This window comes from Ruditapes philippinarum, unplaced genomic scaffold (assembly GCF_026571515.1).
Source record: "Ruditapes philippinarum isolate M1 unplaced genomic scaffold, ASM2657151v2 ctg3742_1_1_1_1, whole genome shotgun sequence".
Classification (NCBI taxonomy): Eukaryota; Metazoa; Mollusca; class Bivalvia; order Venerida; family Veneridae; genus Ruditapes; species Ruditapes philippinarum.
Genome location: NW_026860983.1, coordinates 110,104 through 128,685, shown reverse-complemented (window position 1 = coordinate 128,685; position 18,582 = coordinate 110,104). Strand labels below are relative to the sequence as shown.

General features: G+C 31.3%; 1 protein-coding gene and 1 long non-coding RNA gene across 16 annotated transcripts in view; one reads left to right on the top strand and one right to left on the bottom strand.

Moving 5' to 3' along the window:
* Nucleotides 1-18,582, bottom strand: part of LOC132714124 (protein couch potato-like) — a 98,901-nt gene that overhangs the window by 47,824 nt on the left and 32,495 nt on the right. Inside the window, exon 1 of one of the 15 annotated variants that reach the window (XM_060696883.1) lies at nt 13,748-14,255. The exons of 13 other annotated variants lie outside the window; for them this stretch is intronic. In XM_060696883.1, coding sequence (XP_060552866.1) covers nt 13,748-13,792 — 45 coding nt within the window. In that variant the 5' untranslated portion in view covers nt 13,793-14,255. Of the gene's footprint in view, nt 1-13,747; nt 14,256-18,582 lie in introns of those variants that run through there. One more of the 15 variants, XM_060696885.1, reaches the window with a different exon arrangement.
* LOC132714125 (uncharacterized) lies at nt 7,039-9,264 on the top strand. The gene is made up of 3 exons (XR_009623524.1): nt 7,039-7,718; nt 8,469-8,552; nt 8,846-9,264. It is a non-coding gene; the product is annotated as an uncharacterized LOC132714125 (long non-coding RNA).

Here is an 18,582-nt window from a genome sequence, read left to right as displayed (position 1 = left end):
AAGTCCAGAAATGGAGTTAGCTCCCCTGAGTAATGAAAATATTGACCCTATTCACTCGTTGTCTCCCACAGGGAGTTGTAAATGTCTTTATCATCACAAGTCCCTGTGAACACATTTTCCCTAACAATAAATTATCTTAAATTAATAAAATATACAAAACTACACACCAGAGAACAGATGCTGGCACACTTACAAGTTAAATATTTTCATATGTAGATCAACAATTAGTTGAAACAATAATTCTAATATATATTTCCTATGTAATTGTTGTTCTCAGAAACAAAAAAAGTGTGCCAAAATATCCAGTACCAGGATAACGAGGGATCTCATTTTCCGGGCAAGTGTTTTTTTAAACTTGGCAAAATTTTAGACAGATAATGTCTTCTTCTTTTTTTTTCTTAATGTTCCTTAGACGAACATGTGCCTTACAATTTAAAAAAGTTTAAAATGTTTGAATTAAGCAGATAAAGTTAAATTATCCCTCAACATGTCAGCCTCATTATGAAAGTATATTATTATTGAGATTTTGTTTTCTTTTAAATAAAGGGAGAGAATTCAAAAATACAAGTATATAATTATATTTCTTTAATTATTTATAACAAAATTTATAATACAGCAAACTTCCTGTTTTTTTATAAAAAAAAAATGCGATTTCTGCACAAACCGAAAGCAGTGATTTACATAAAACTATATAAACCTCTAGTCCAACTAATATTGTACTGCATGACAAGATATTGTGCTACTTTGTGTCTGGGCAATATCTCGCCTCTAGAAGCGAAATTCTGACCCAGAACGAAAATATCTGGCTTAAAATGGCACGTCAATATATTTTGACTATATAAAAATCACGATTTATCCAATGAAAACTGACGTTACAAACATGCAGTATTATTTATACATATATATATGTGTGTGTGTGTGTGTGTCAAGGGCAGTCAAGTACCTTACATGTTAATCACAGACTTTTACTTTATTACCTACTAAACTCTCCCTGACCACTTAAATATCCCCTTCTTTAACTGACCGTTAAAGTTCAACTCAACAAAAGGAAATTGGCACCAAAATTTGTCAAAATTGATTAATTAATATTATAATTCCATGTTCAGACGTAAGCCGGATTATCTAAAGTTTACGTAAGATTAATACTTCAATATTCATACGTAAGCATTTCAAAGTTAATTCAATAACACATTATATATTAATTTTATACATATATATATTGTATATACATGAAGATTGCATTTAAGGTAAAATTATTACAATGATTCTTAAAAATTAAACCTAACCCTAAATTTTTTCCCTTCCCTTTTTTTTCTTTTCCAAACTTGTTTTTAATAATTATATTCCATAAAGTTTATTTACTTCATTTTTTTAAGTAAATACCTTAAATTTTCATTTCTCCAGAAAAAATGTTTGTTACCCATCTGAAATCTCATAATTATAATTACTGTTACTGTTTGTTTACATAAAAAAACCTTATATTTTCAAACATAAATTATGTGCTATTTTATGATTGCCTGTGCATAATGATAATTATTGCTAAATTAATAATAAAATGCTTTCATATAAAATAAATACGTCTGTTACCAAAAAAAAAAATTCCAATAATTTAATATAAAAAATAGATTTTACTTTAAAGGGACTCCACTGAGGTTTTTGGTATGAATGGACTGAAAATATTTTTTCCAGATAAATGTGCCATTTGATGTAGGTTTAGACCTCTAATTTTTGTGCCAAATTTCAGATCATTCGCGCATGTCATTTTTCCAGAATAATTATTCAAATTGTAAAAAATGACCCAAAAATGAAAAGCGTTTAAAACGCTTTTCACTCAAATCAAGCTAAGAAAAGCATAAAAATATGATTTTCAATTTATTTCAAAGTATATTTCCTAATTATCTTTGCATATATTTCTGTTTTAAAGTGCCCCAGCTCATTTATGTAAGAAATTCAAATGTTATGTTTTTAGGCTTTTAAACCTCAGTGGAGTCCCTTTAATTCTCAAATTATTCCATTGACAAGATTTAGACACATATAAAAAACAACAAAAGAAACAACAAATTAGATACTGTTGTTTCATTTTCTCTCTTTTATATTACATCAAACACCAGAAGATCTGCAAGCTGAGTGTTTAGTTTGGCAGCTGTACGAATTTCTAAATTAATCATTACGTTTATCTAAGAAATGTTCTTTGATATCAACAGATATATCTGGCGAGTTCGGGGCACCTTGCGTTAAACTTTTCTTGTTGAATATTATCATAGTGGAAGTGTTCCAACATAAAACATAAATGTTGTTGCGGGTTGATTTAGGGTGTGTTTTTTTGGTAATGTAAATATTAAAAGTTTTACCTACAGTGTATTCTGGTTACTGTAACATCTTTTATTCTGCTGCACTAGAATATTACAGATAAAAATGTCTGCACTTAAAATAAAACCACTGAGCAACTCCTCAGGGACCACTTTATCAATTTTTAGGACAAGGTTATCTGCTTTATGGTAATTTTATCAACTACTGGGACCACTTTATCAATTTCTGGGACCACTTTATCAATTTTTAAGGACAACTTTATCAATTTCTGGGACCACATTGACAATTTTTAGGACCATTTTATCAACTCCTGGGACAACTTTATCAATTTCTAGGAACCTATCAATTTCTGGGACCACTTTATCAATTTCTGGGACAACTTTATAAATTTTAAGGATCCCTTTCTCCAATCCTGGGACCACTTTTATCAATTTGTGGAACTATTTTACAAACTACTGGGACCATTACATGAACATATTAACCCAGCTAGGGAAAAGTTTTTTAAAACTTTTATGTTTTCAGCAATCTGTGATTATGAGTGCATTTACTTCTTGCTAAATCTTAGCATTTGTAAAAATTGAGTTTTATTTTTGTTCAACTGGCCACCTGTCAAACTATCAAACTATGTCAATTTGTTTAAAATAACTTAAATATTCAGTGTTACTCTTGGTAAACTAGTACAGTACGATGTACTTCAGGCATCCCTTCAAAAGGTAACATAATTGTTATTATTGTGTCCTTGTGTTCGCTTGACCTCCTCGTAACCGGGGCGACATATCTACCCTCAGTGAACCATATGCATGTTTCAATCTGCCAGTCTATATGTATGGGATTATTAAAACATCACTTAAACTACTTAAGAAAACTGGAAAGCTTGTGCAAATCGGTGAAAATTGGTTATATTAGAAATTTGATATCAAGACGGCAGCCCTGCATGTATGTTACTGTGTGTAGTATACCTGTGGTATAAATTGAACTTTTAATATGATTGTATCAGATTGAATGGTTTAATTTTCTTTGTCACACGAAAAAAATTTAAAGAGTAATAATTGAATGCTTAAACAGTCATTAAAAAATGTTTCAAAAGATTTTTTTTTTAAAAACAATTTGAATTTTTTTTTAAAATGTAAAAACAAAATTTATTTATAACTTAGATGCAAAATTATTGTAGCTACACAAGTATGAAATTAAACTAACCTGTCAAAAATTTAACTAACATGTCAAAAATTTAACTAACATGTCAAAAATTTAACTAACAAATCAAAAATTTAACTAACATGTCAAAAATTTAACTAACATGTCAAAAATTTAACTAACACATCAAAAATTTAACTAACATATCAAAAATTTAACTAACACATCAAAAATTTAACTAACAAATCAAAAATTTAACTAACATATCAAAAATTTAACTAACATATCAAAGGTTCATGACATAAAATCTGGAGAGCAGCTCAAATAATCTTTATGATTAATAAATAATCACAAAAATTTCATGAAATCCTAAAAAAAGAACGAACAAAAGACAAGTTTTGTAAGAGAAAATAAATGAAAATCGTCACCTTTCACATTGAAATATTTGTACGGTTATACATAGTAAAATAGTGTGAAAAATGTAAAACAAAAGATACAATACATAACTAGCCAGATTTTTACAATGATAGAATACAATATTATATAGCGTTAACTGAAGACAATGCAGAGTTAATTGACGCGTTTAAACGCAACAAGACAATTCAATCTGATAACATTATCATATCTTAAAAACTCGCTGATAACTAAATGTAAAATCTCAAAGAAAAAAAAGAAGAAAAGAAAGAAAAAGAAAAGGAAAAACGGCATGAAAAGAAAATACTTTTATTTTGAAATTGAGACAAGAGAGATAACTAATTTGTGTAGAGGGAAAGAATTAGAAAGATAAAAGGTTCACTAATTTTGATGTCAATCTAGGAAAAGTTAAGAATACAAAAGGTTCGGAACGTTTCAATGTCTATCAAAGAAAATAATCTTTGTTTTAGTTTTAAACAATAAGATCAACAATTTTCGGTATAAAACATGTTTTTGTTCGTCTTTTACACCGTCCATTACCGCACAGACAATCCGACTCGTATTATTCATCCCCCCTCTTTGTCATCTTAATTTTCTACTTCAAGACCGTTTAGTTCATTTTTTCTTTGTTTTTGTGAGATTTATTTAGTTAAGCGCCACTTTATTGAGATAAAAATTCAGACGAAAAAATATCAAGACAAAATGTACATTTTTAGACTCTTCAAATTTTGTACATTTTTAGACTCTTCATTTCAAATTCAGCTTACCAGTAGATTCAAATCTTTTCAGACAAAAAAAAAACAACAAACTTATAGAGAAAAGCTCATAATATCTTGCCCTCAGATTCAGTTCTTTTCAAACAAAAAAAAAACTCCATCAATTTGAGCTCAAATTGTTTTGGACAAAAAAGTCTACAAAATCTATAGAAAAAGCTCACAGCACCTTGAGCTCCGATTCAAATCTTTTCAGACAAAGATGATTCATACAAATCTATAAAGAAAAGCTCTTATTTGAACTCAAATTTAGACAAAAGATTTTAGACAAGCTCACATCAATAAGAGTTCAGATTCAAATATTTTCAATCCATAAAGAAAAGCTGACAACACCTTGAGCTCAGACTTTGCAACCTTGATTCAGAATCACATATTAAGAATGGTTTTTACCTGGTTTAAGTCTCAAAGTCAGCCTCTGGTTTCCTGTCACTAACTCACTTACCTTTTACATTGTAGTCATTCATGTACAAACCCATGTCACCATTTTACTTAAGAAACTTTCAAATTTTCTTCACTTACCTGAAAAATAAAGAAATAAATAAATTTAGCAAAATCACAAAAAACAAAACTAAAACATATTTTCAGTATATCAAAACCCTTTTAACAAGGGAATAAATATGAAAGTAAAAGCTTGACTAAGTCTGAGAATGGTAGACTGCCTGGAGGTTGCTGGTTCAAATCCCTGTAGACAGACAGCATAATTATGTCATCCTGATGGAAGCTAAAATATCAACTTGTCAAGCAAAAAAAAAAAAATAAATAAATAAAATAATAAATAAAAGGCGATCAAATTTAAGTGTGATAGTTATGATTTACATGTTTCAGATTTCTACCAGACTCTCATCCGTAACCAACCCCAAATTTCCTTCCCAACCCCTGACATTCCGGCCCGGGCCCACTCCCCTGCCCAAGCTCCCACATACACTCTTGTCCCACCCCTGTGAAATAGTGTTCTTGAAATCATGAACTTTTCAATACATTTAAGAACTGTTCATGAACTGGTCCTAAACAGTTCATAATGATTGTTCAAGAACTTATGTTCATGAACAGTTCTTCAAGCTTGTTCATGAACTGTTCATTGACATAAAAAGAACAAAACCGAATTCTTTAAAGGTTCATGAACTTAGGATCATGAATTATTGAAGAACTTTTGATGAAAACCATGGGTTCATGATTTGTCCTTTAATAATGTCACAAACTATTGAAGAACTTTTGATGAAAACCATGAGTTCATGATTTGTCCTTTAATAATTGCTGAAATAGAAATGATTACTGCTCAAGAACACTTGATGACCTAAATACATTGGTTAATGAATTTCTGAAGAACTTTTGATGAAGACCATGTGTTCATGATTTAATTGTTATTAAATAACTACAGAAATAGAATGATAACTGGTCAAGAAAAGATATAGACCTGGGTAGATTAGCACAGGCCCAAAACATTTTTTTGCATAAAATAAAGACATCAGTATTTTTTTTATTGCTTGACCATGGAAATTCAATCAGTCACTTCTTTAATAAAATTCCCCATTTTTTACTCAACCAACTCCTCTATCTATATATTGGATACTTATACTGACGTAGCAACACAAATTTTTTGGAAACTATGGTAGCTTTGTTTGAAATTCAAGTGCCTGTTGGGCTTAAAATAATACGGGAAAGTCAAAGACCGGGCCCGCGAAGCGGGTCCAGGCTTTGGCTTGCCCGGCTATAGACTACACGTGTATATTTAAAAGAAAATCGAATAAAAAAACATAAAAAATATACTGTATAGAATTGTATACCTATCAATGAAATTTTCAGTGTCAGTTCTAGTCGGGCGCCGCCATTTACAATGTTACTCAATGATAATAGGCGGGGTATTCCGATAATGGAACAAATCTCAACTTTTCGGATAAAAGATAATCGTCGAGTATTCCGAGTGAAAACGGAAGCGGTGCATGTAATACCAAATGACACCTTTAAATGGAAAGAATGAAAGGAATTTTTAACGACTTCCCCGTTCATAGGCTTTGCCTAATTTCATATTAGGTTTGTGAAATAAAATTTGTAGGCCTCAATGTTTTAATTGAAATTATTCAGTCATTGTAATACATGCCATAACGTCCCGTGTCTGGGACAATCCCGGAAATAAGGTGTCTGTCCCGGAGATGATTTATGTCCCGGTAAAAAATCTAAAAGTAATCTACATTGAAGCAAGAAATTTTACTTTTTTATATAATTTTATTGTCAAGTTTTTGTAAACTTATCTAGAACGCTAATAAGGAACAATTATCCCCAAAGTGGCCTAACAGCTTTGCAATGGTGACACTTATCCTTTGATTGGTATATCAACGTGCCGCTTCCAAATAACAATTATCGGCAATAATTTTGATCAAATAAAAGATTAATTACCCCAGTGAAGGTGTCATACACTGGCCAACTGGCCATTATAAATTAAATTTTATTTGTGGTCAAACACCGTGAAAAATACGCGCTAAATATGAGGTGATAAAATCTACAAGATTCAGTGAATGTTTCAGGTAAAGGACATGGCTCATTGTCATTACTTAACATATCTTCATTCTATTCTGTGTCTGATTGAATTAACGATGCCTAAGTACTTTAAAAGATAGAAAAACTGTTAATAATTATTGACATTCTGACTTTGTTTATGGTGTCATTAAATTTGCAAGTTGTAATTACCGGTAATAGGGCCTATAGGCTGTATGCCACTATGTAAATTGAAAAAAAAATACGTTTGCTGATCAATGCCCCACCTTCAAATGAAAAGTGTCTCGGAAATGAGTCTAAAAATTATGGCATGTATGGTCATTGTATTGACGGCAAAAACAACGGAATTACACGAAATTATGAGAATCGAGCACATGTTGCTGACGTAGTACACTGGTTTATTGCGTAGTACACAGATTTATTACGTAGTACACAGGTCTATTAAGCGCGCAATATTCAATATTCAAAGACGGCAAAAACTTCGTCTCATATCTAATATCATCTCCCCAATAAAGACATACAACAAGAAAAGTGAAATTGCTCAAGCAAATTATCAGAAGAAGACCTTCAAAGCTGCAATCGGTGAAATTCACTGTGAGTATTATCATAAATGCACCCGTTGATTTTTTTTCAAACAGAGCCGGCGTGTTTATGACTCCTCCAAGAAAAAAATGAAGAGTCTATAATTATTTTAATGAACTTTCTTCACTTCTAAAAGCATTATTTTGTAACAATTTGCCGACTGTAACAATAGAAATAATAATTGTATTTCCAGCTCATTCTTAGTTACAGTTTAGATACTTCAACCTTACTGGAAATATTGCGTAAACGGACATTTGTCACATATTTTCGCGACCCGTTTTTATTTATTTCTTTATTGTTGAACAGGATCAATATAAAATGAATAAAAAACAAAGCATAGTTGAAGATTGAACATGGTTCTGCTTCCCTGCAGGAACTTATTTGCTAATGCCTTCTAGTTCTAAAATATAGAATCTAGTTTAAAATAGTTTTTTGAAAAAATGCATGGCAGCAAGTCTTTTTTATCCCCAGACAGTTCAACACCCTGGTATGCTGACAGTTGACTACCTTAGCCAATTTTCCTTTATATCAGAAAAAAGTTTTTCAGAAAGAGACAATATTTTTATATCACCATTATTTATGTAGTTTTATAATGGAAATAACACATGACTGACTGTATTTTTAAAGCAAATAAGATACATCCAAAATTTTTATTGGAACAGAAATCACGTTTTCTGTTGTTGTTGTTTTTTTTTTGTTGTTGTTGTTGTTGTTTTTTTTGGATGTGTTGGATTTAATCTCTCTATATATATAATATTATAGGTCCTGCTGACAGTGTCAAATGTGAAAGTGAATCGAAAATGCAGGAACTGCTGGGGGTTGTGTGGTTGAGGCTAGATCTGACGGGTAAGCAATATAGTTGAGGTTACAAGGACCCAATTTTACAATTGTCTACAGTTCTACAGTAGAACCTAGAATTTTAATTCAGTCTAATTTCACTAGTATTAAAATTCGCATAATTAGCATTTTCTACTTAAATATTAATGAAAAACTTATATACCCTGATATCAAGGTATAAAAATAGGTTTGAAGGGTACTATGGAAACGCATTTTTTCGTAACATTTGTGTGATGTTTAAAACTGTCATTTCAAACACAAGACGTTATATTGTTTTTTTTTTGTTGTTATTTCCAAACTAGATGGGAGGATGAGTGCAGAAGCCTGCGTAGAAAGATTCGACGCATGGAGGAGCCAATTACTGCTTTAGAGAGTCAGAATACAAAAGTGGAGGACCCCGAATTATAAGCTGTGGAACATCTTAGTGATACTCAAGAAGTCTTGGTTACAATAGCAAAGACTATCTTCACTGTGGAGGAACTTAGAACCCACTCTAGGACTGGAAAGATGACCAATAAGTGTAAGGATTCCCCGAGACCACCACTTGAACCCTCGAAACTGAGCAATCTTGAAAGACTAGTGAGGAGGAAAACCGGTGTATCAAAAGAAGTATTTAATAAAAAACTAGAGACTTTGCAAAAGGTCATCAGAAGGAAATAAATCACAAAATAAGTGAAACATTGGAAACTGTTCTAATTTCAAGTTCTTGATTTTTGCACTTTTGAAAATCAGCAAGCTGTATTTAAGAAACTATTTCTTAGCTCTTGTTAAACAAAGATGTGTAGTTTTTAAATTTTACAAGCAGTTTTACATGTTTGTGGTTTACTTTTGAACAATATAACTTAGAGCTTATGTTGAGTACATATTGTTTAGACTTGTTAGTCCGCAAATTGATTGGTATCATCTGTCTGCTCTGTTCTTGCATTTTTCATGAATGTAAAATAATGTAAATGTAGTTTAGGAACTGTTCATGAACTGTAGTTCTTGAACTGTTCTTGTACTTTTCGTGAAGATAAAATGGCACAATGAATTTGCACTGGAAAAAGTGCCAGAAAAGTTCATGTAGAGGTAAAATTCATGAACAGTTCATAATTTACTGTAAGTGAACAGTTCATGAGCATTTCATTGCATTTTGTTCAAGAACAGTTCATGAAATGTTCATGTTTTATTGAGTCATGAACTGATCAAGAACATGGGACAGTTCAAGAACTAGGTGTCCTCTGAACTTTTCAAGAATTTGTGCCATTTTGTCTTCATGTACATCCCATGAACTATTCATGAATCTAGGTCATGAACTAGAATGAATACTTCATGAATTATTCATGAACTGTAAGCATTCATTTCACAGGGGAAATATAACACATACTTTCCACATTAAAGCTTTCATAAAATAGATAAAATTTTTATAACTATATAGTTATCCAACCCTTGTCCCCCAACCCATCCACCCACAAAGCACACACGCTCTCATCCTCCCCCCAGCCCCCCACCCAACCGCCATCAAAAACTCCCCCAATAAAACAAACACTTTTCGCATTAAAACTATTATTAAAACAGATAAAATCTTTGTAACTATAATAATGTAGTGATCTATGTACAAGATAGACTACAACCTGTGCCCCTGATCACAACAGATGTACCACATTTATAATTAAACATTTCTCCCTTTTAAAATGAATCAAGACAAAAGCGACAGATATAAAAAAATTGTTCATATTGTAATATCTATAATTTTTACTATTGATTTTCCTTGAGCAAAATTTATCAGAAAATTATAATTATATGAACATTATATATAATGTCCGACATGTATCAGTATCATATACAAAATCTGTTCTCTAATATAGCCTATAGCCTATTGTAGACTGTTTTTAACTCATCTTTTACTTATTACTATGTTTGAAATATTTTGATCACTTTTCTATAATGTATAGTCTATAATTATTGCCTGTGAAGTCAAAAACTTCCTGTTGTTGTTGTTTTTGCTAAGTACTTCAACTTTCAATAAGTAACTATCTATGCACCTACTACCTATAAACTATGCACCTACTACCTATAAACTATGCACCAACTACTAACTATTAACTATAAACCCTGTCAAAAATCATTTTATAGAACAGAGAAATGATCCAGTGCCTATGCATGTATGTATGTATGTATGTATGTATGTATGTATTCTAGGCTTCAAAATGAGGGTCCATCTGCCCTTTCAGGCATTGAGAGTATGGACCCCTTGACATTGAATATTTTCGTCTTTCTCTCAACTGAAGATAAAAGCTGGGCCAGCCTGCACATCCATGTGAACCATGGGGTTAGTTGTCAATTTAATTAATTATCTCTTCATCTTTTAATCTCTTATGGAGGGTTTAATAGGGCTATGTATATAATATATATCTATGCAAAAGCTAAACTCATTGGATTCAGAGCTTCAATAAACTGTTTGCATTATTGAAATACCCTGCACACTCTAAAAGAGATGAAACATATTGCTGTAGATGTAATTCTAATGTGCCTGATTCCTGTATTGAATTATCTTTAAACAAAAAATTCAACATTACATAACACCAGAATACATTGTGTTTAACTTTGGCATTCTTGAAAATATAACAATATTGTTATTTGTTTATAAATACAGGGAGCTTATATAACATTCTGTTTAATACAAGTATATTACAGCAAGGCATGTTTGATAATTCACTATGAAGTTCTGGAATGTAGTTTTAAACATTCCTTATTTTATTATAATGAAATTGTTCAGCTACCATTTTTGGATCTTCCCATTATGAAGATTTGGGGATAATAATGAAGATTCAACTGTATCACAGCCAGCTAGGACTGTACAGATATACAGGCCAACCTGTGTGTCTAAATGGCGCCTGTGGTCACAGGTTATAGTCAGAAAGCAGAGATAAGGCTTAACCCATTTCATGCCGGAACCAAAACCTTTGCCACCGGTATAGAGACAGGAAAGTTATGCATATCTACCAGTACACAGTCTGATTCCCAGCCCATCTACACAGTCTGAATCCTGGCTCAATCCATCTACCAGTCTGAACCCCAGCTCTACATATCTACACAAAATGAACACCAGCTCTACAGATTTATGCAGTCTGAACCCCGGCTCTACACATCTACCCAGTCTGAACCCCGGCTCTCTACACATCTACACAGTCTGAACCCCGGCTCTACACATCTACCCAGTCTGAACCCCGGCTCTCTACACATCTACACAGTCTGAACCCCGGCTCTACACATCTACCCAGTTTGAACCCCGGCTCTCTACACATCTACACAGTCTGAACCCCGGCTCTACACATCTACACAGTCTGAACCCCAGCTCTACACATCTACCCAGTCTGAACACTGGCTCTCTACACATCTACACAATCTGAACCCCGGCTCTACACATCTACACAGTCTAACCCGCCTCCTCCCCCAACCCCGGCTATTTACTCTTGGCAGCTTAACTGTACCTGTATTTTGGTGTTGAAATTACTCAATCTTTGAATGAAGTCTTAATTAAAGGGCACATTTTTTTACTCTGAGTACAGAATGTCATGCACACTGACTCAAGGCTCTATAATCATTTACTGTTGACTATCAAAATTTGAATATCAAAATTTGAATATTAAAATATCACATTAGTAAAATAATATCACATAAATTGATTCACTGATGCTATAAGTCTTAGATATACATATATAATGCACAATCAAGTTTTCCTTCATCAAACACTACAGCTTAAAACAACTTGTTTGATATCAATGCAAAGTTACTATTATTTGTTTTCCCTGTAAGATAATTAGTTTAATTTACACTCAGGTACCCCCGACTATCTGGACAGACTCTCAACTCAATTTCATGCATAAATTGGGTAAATTTGATAAATATTGTAAATTTGGTGAATTTGAGTGTAAATGCATATATTATGATATAGCCTAGAGACCTGAGGTAGTGTTTAGTGGATATCTGATAAAAATCTGTACACCTGCTTTACTATAACATATTCATGTCATTCTTAAATGCCAGTGAAAATATTTCATACTAAATAAATCTCAATGAATAGGTGTTTTATTTATTGTAAATTGAAAAGTAAAAAATAACAACAACAGGAAGTTTTGACTAAATCACAGGCTATATAAATATAGTTTTTAAAGAATTTAGGAGTGACTAAATAGTAACGTTTGCAGCAGTGGTGACTGCTTGATTATAACCTAATACTTGTTCTTATATATTTTAATCAAAATACATGGGGGGATGGGGGTAGTCAGCAATTATAAAAGAAGTACAGTCTGTTTCATAAATACACACCAACTATGACTATTTCCAAGGAGATTGTATATAAGTATAAAATTCTAGATGAAGTTTAAAGTTACTATGGAAATAACAAAGAACGTAGGAACCATGTACAGAAGATAAAATAAAAGAGCGTTTTGATGTTATCAGGCACTGAACTTCATCTTCTAAGATAACATTCCACTTCTATTCATCAAAAGTTTTATTTAGGAAAAAAAAACAAAAAAACAACAACAACAACAAAAAGTTCTTCTATTTAACATCACAGAGCCACTGTACTTCATCTCCACTTCTTTTTATCAAAAGTTTTATTTAAGTAAAAAAAACAAAAAAACAACAACAACAACAAGTTCTTCTATATATCATCACAGTGGTAAATACAATCTTTTTAAAACTTTGGTTACTATGGTAACTCTATTTTCTTCTTTTTTCATCAAATTATAGTATTATAATTATTTTTATGATACACTGTAATATAGTTACTGTTAAAGTTAAGCAGAAAACTTGATATCATAATTGTAATGTCTGACCATAGCTTAGTACTTAACCTGTACTATTGAGTTTGTGTTGGATTTTAAGGCCCCAAGTATTACATTATTTATAGGTATTACAGTTTTACAGTATTTAACACAGCTTTACATTATTACAGTATCTTATAGTAAGTCAGAGGTTCAGTTTTTTTTTCTCCACAAGTAACTGCCAACTTCTCCACACTACAGAATGTCTGTATAATGCTTCAGAGACATTATTTCAAAGCTTATTTAAAAATATGAAAACAATGATCACTATAATTTAGAGCGCCTGATTCAGGGAATGCAGCCCTGGCCATGCAATAATGTTTAACAAACCTTAGTTTGAGTTGTATTAATCAAGATATTAAAAGTGTTTGAAATAACTAAACAACAAACCTGTATTGTTTGATCTATTATATCCATCACTAGATTATTAAGCATATATCCCGGTGAAAATATCTTATAAAAATCTCAAAACTTTCTGTCTCCACACTAACCTATCCCACAAACTGTTACAATTAAACGTGTCTTTTTTTTCTCAGTTATATTCTTTTTCAAAATGTTGACAGAAAAACCAGTTATTTTCTTCTGTAATTATAGTCTCAAAATACGGCTTTTTTTCTACAAAAATTATTTTTCTTTCACTGTGTAACAAAATCCATCGACCCTTTCTATCAAGGTTTAATCTTTCCTTTATTTAAATTATTTTCACTAACAGTCAGCCTCCACTGCTATAATGGTAGATATAAAAATAAAGTGATATATAAACCTCCCGTTTTAAAAGTGTTTAACAATAAACAAAGTTCAATTATTTCACAACAAAAACTTTTATGTTATAAATTCTTTCACGTCAGTACGGTCAAAATACTTTTACTTGACTGATTCATGCAGTCTATATCCCTAAAACCCCTTTATAATTTAGACAGGGAGCTCAAAAACAGCAGAATATTTCTCGTACAAAAGGATCTTAATTGTTTCTTTTGTCCAACACTTTCAAAAACAAAGGTATACAATTAGAGGCCCTGTCCATAAATAATATATACCTGATTAAGCATGGTCGTAACACCCCCCCCCCCCTCTCTCAAAAAGTGGCGACATTTTTTTTTTCTTACAAAATTTAGCCACTATTGATAAATATTAATGATTGAGATATAAAGTGTACATTGAAACAAATAAATAAAACACAGTTTTATCAGACTTTATGAAATAAGGACTATAACGATGATTAAGATATTTTATTTTATTTACTGATCTATTTTCACACTCGTTGCCGCGCCTTAATAGACATTTAGATCTCTTAATGATACGATCACGACGGTTTTGGTTCAGCGAGATACAATCATAGTGAAAATACAACAGTCATGTGACCAGTGATTCGAACCAGCGATCTTCTAAACACCTCCCTAAATAACCCTCGCTAAATACGGCTACACAAAAACCAGTAAACGATTCACTGCCGCCCGCTTTAGATTACACTCAAGATATACAGAAATGAAATTTTACGCAAAAATTTTTTTTTCTCTTTCCAAAAACAAAGCCACGCGCTATTGGCTGTTTAACAATTTTTGTACATTACTGATTCTTTAAGACTTAATTAATTATGATCTTGAAATTTTTATTTATGTAAATTTAATCTATTTTAAGAATTTAAAGGAAAATTTATATTTTCAATTTTTAAGACAATTTTTTTTTTTTTTCAAGAATTTTAAAAAGATTGATATAGTATTAGGTCAATGTGTCTTTTTTTTAAACATTAGGACTTATTATCATAATTATTTACGGTAATTCATTTTTGATTTTACATGGACTACCAGGGTATTTTACAACCCAACAAGCACTCTAAAACTGTTTAATTGACAAGTGACAACATGAAAACATTGGGCCCTTCCATACATTAAGCCATTAGGTCCTGTTTAATAATTCCTTATAAAAATTTGATTACTATAAGAACTGTAACTTATTATGCTTTCATTGCATTTTTTTATTGTTTCATTATTCGATTCAAATTAATTAGAAATTCTCTGAAACTTAAAATATCACAATCAACGCAAGGTCTTGAATTTAAAGTCAAAGGTATGTTAAAATACTTAATACAGCCGAGCATACATATCATGATAAAGGTTTAAACTAACTGTTCTGTACCAAACAATTCAATTATAGGGGCAAAACATAAATTGTGAACAATTTTAATGAAATTTTGACAGTACTATAGTGTGAATAACTTTCTATTTTCTCTTTGTTTCATGTCAGGTTTTTTTCTTCTTTTTTTTGTTCTTTTATTTTTTGATCCGACAGTACTAACCATTGATCGTAGATTACTAACATGACTAAAACAATAACGGGTGTCACTGTGACTGTGAATCAATACTGAAAATGACTTCCCACATTCAAACATAAAATGTAACGCCATGCACCGCCGCACATTTCACGATCTAGTCAATATCGACAGAGAAAAAAAAACACGTGATAATTCAGCTCAGGACGAGTCAAAGAAAGTGATATCTGCACTAATTAAACTTTTAAAATTGAATGCACAGAACAGAATAGAACTGACTTGAATTGTAGGAATCATAATGATAAGATAAAATTTACAGAAAGACTAAAAAAATAAACGTTTCAATGAAATAATAATCTTTAGTAATTATTCTAAAAGCAGGAATAATAAGGGCAATTATCTGTATTTGCCAAGGTTGTCCCACAGTTGAGGACCAACAAGTGAATTTTTCTTCAGAATTAACTTTATAAATAAAAATAAATAAGCAGACAAGTAAAGAAACACTTCTGTCAGCTAAAATAGACACGTTTTATGTAAAAATCAGATTTTGCCCACCCTGCATTAAAAGTCTATAATTTATATATAACATATCACAGTGAATTATTAATATAACAAATAAATTACAAATGTTTCTGGAAATTAAAGGTAACAAGCACTAAAGGGCCTTTTAAAACAATTTTTAAAAAATTAAAAAAAATTCATGCTGACTTTTTAAGAATAAAAATTTTATTCATTTCAAAAAGAATTTTATTTTTGGGTTTTAAATTTGGATTTTACGTAAAACCGCCCAGGTTAAAGTCAAAATTGGGCCAACTTTCCCAGCTTTACTGGTGGAGGAAGACCTCAGGTGCCCTTCTGAGTAGAATCACCGACGTTCTGTAAGCTAGCTGGATAGCTTACTCACATGAAAGAATCCAATGTCCCTGTCAGGATTCGAACCCACAGCGGTGAGGGGCAGGTGGTTTGAAGTCAACGACCTTAACCACACGGCCACGGATGTCCCTTAATGTAAAGCATATAATATGCCTTTAATTTTTTGGAGGTCATTTCATAAATGCTGATTTCTGTCGCTATGGTGATGATCATGCAAACAGACATCGATTTATACCTGGATATGGCAGCTTGGTAACTGACAGTTAGCACTGCCAGGGTAAATCCACCACCATACTGTTTAATTCTCTTGCTTTACCATATGATTAATCATATCTTTCTTTCAGTAGTGAGACATTGGCAACAACTATTTCCTTAAACTTAATACAGTTTTATACCAAAATAGGAACCCATAATACATGAAATAAACAAATAAGCACATTTTTTAACTACAACACAAAATTCTTAATATCATAATAATAAACAATGATATAAAATAAAAAAAGTTCAAAAAGTGATAATTTTTCCCACAATTTTTATTATTTTTCTTCCAATTAAGGCCGTGTTATAAAACTGTCTTCACACATTAATGTTTAACAAGACTGATTGAATTGTCTCCCTTTCCTTAAAGCAAACATCAATTTTATCTTAAGGCAATATTAGCCAATTGTGTGTATTGAACGCTGTAAAGTCAACGAAAATATTTTACGAAAGTAGATAACAATATTTGCAGACACTTTACGGCAATGACAAAAATAAACACCGATTTCAATCATTCAGCTATTATAGGCAGATAATAGGGGTTAAATTCGACACGTCTTCTCGTAATAATCGGTAGATCATATTTAAACATGAATATAATAGTATTTACATAAATATTACATTTTTACATATTGATATTAATTGAATTTCTATTTTCTCATATAGATGTTAATATATACATTTATTTTATCTGTCCACTTCTCTAACAGCTTCAAGCTAAATTTTTATTTTTTTTTGTAATTGTAATATTTTTTTTGCAATTCAATTCAATTCAATATTTTATTTGGCATTAAACTACATATAGCATGATTATTGCCATTATTACATAATTTTTACAATAAATTGTTCATAATACAGTACAAAATGTTTTCAGAGAAGTTATTAACAATATTTTGTAATATTTTTTTTGCAATGGGTTATATCCTAATATATTAACAATTACATTTCTAAATTTGTTAATTATGCAGTTGTCCTCTACTGAATATTAAAAATATAAATTTGTTATAATAATTTCATGACAGATCAAAACTTGGGTATCAAATTGCTTAAAATAAAAATTATTAAATGGCCATTCTTCTGACAAAAATCATTGAATTGTTAAATGCTGACCCCTGGAAAATGCTGTTGCCAAGCACAACCTAAGACTTGGTGTAAAGTTTGGATGAAAATGCATGATCAGTAAGGAGTAGTACTGAAGTTTTGTGATGGATGTACAGACGGACGGATAGACAGACAGTAGAGAAGTGATCTCACCATGTTGTTGCTTCCCTGCAGCAGGGGACACAAAGATTTATATAAATGTAAAATATTTACATGAAATAGCTGCTTTTTTACCAGTCAAAACCACAAGTTACCGTAAAATTCCTAATAAGTGCCCCTCCCCTAGAAAAGGCCCTCCTAGGCCTTTTGATCTACTTAACAGTGCTGAACTCATAATTAAAGCCATAATTTTATTCAAATCATTTAGAATCCATAGTATTTTATAGTAAACACTAATATATATAATATGAACTTTAAAACCTTAACACTTTTTCGTGTTATTACCAACACTTGCCGACACTAAATGTATACAGTGTTTATTGGATTTAGGAAAAACTGTGTTGTAATAATAGCCCCCCTTTTGGAAAATGTTTAGCCCCCGGGGGCGCTTAATAGGAATTTTACGGTATATGTTGAATAATGAAGTAATCTATCACACATCAAGTATTACAGTCATTTATATTTTACCATTAATTCTTCATGCACTCGATTTTTCAACAGACAAAGAAAAACTGTAAGTGTGAATCATTTATAAGTCAACTTTTATTTAGATATCAACTTTATT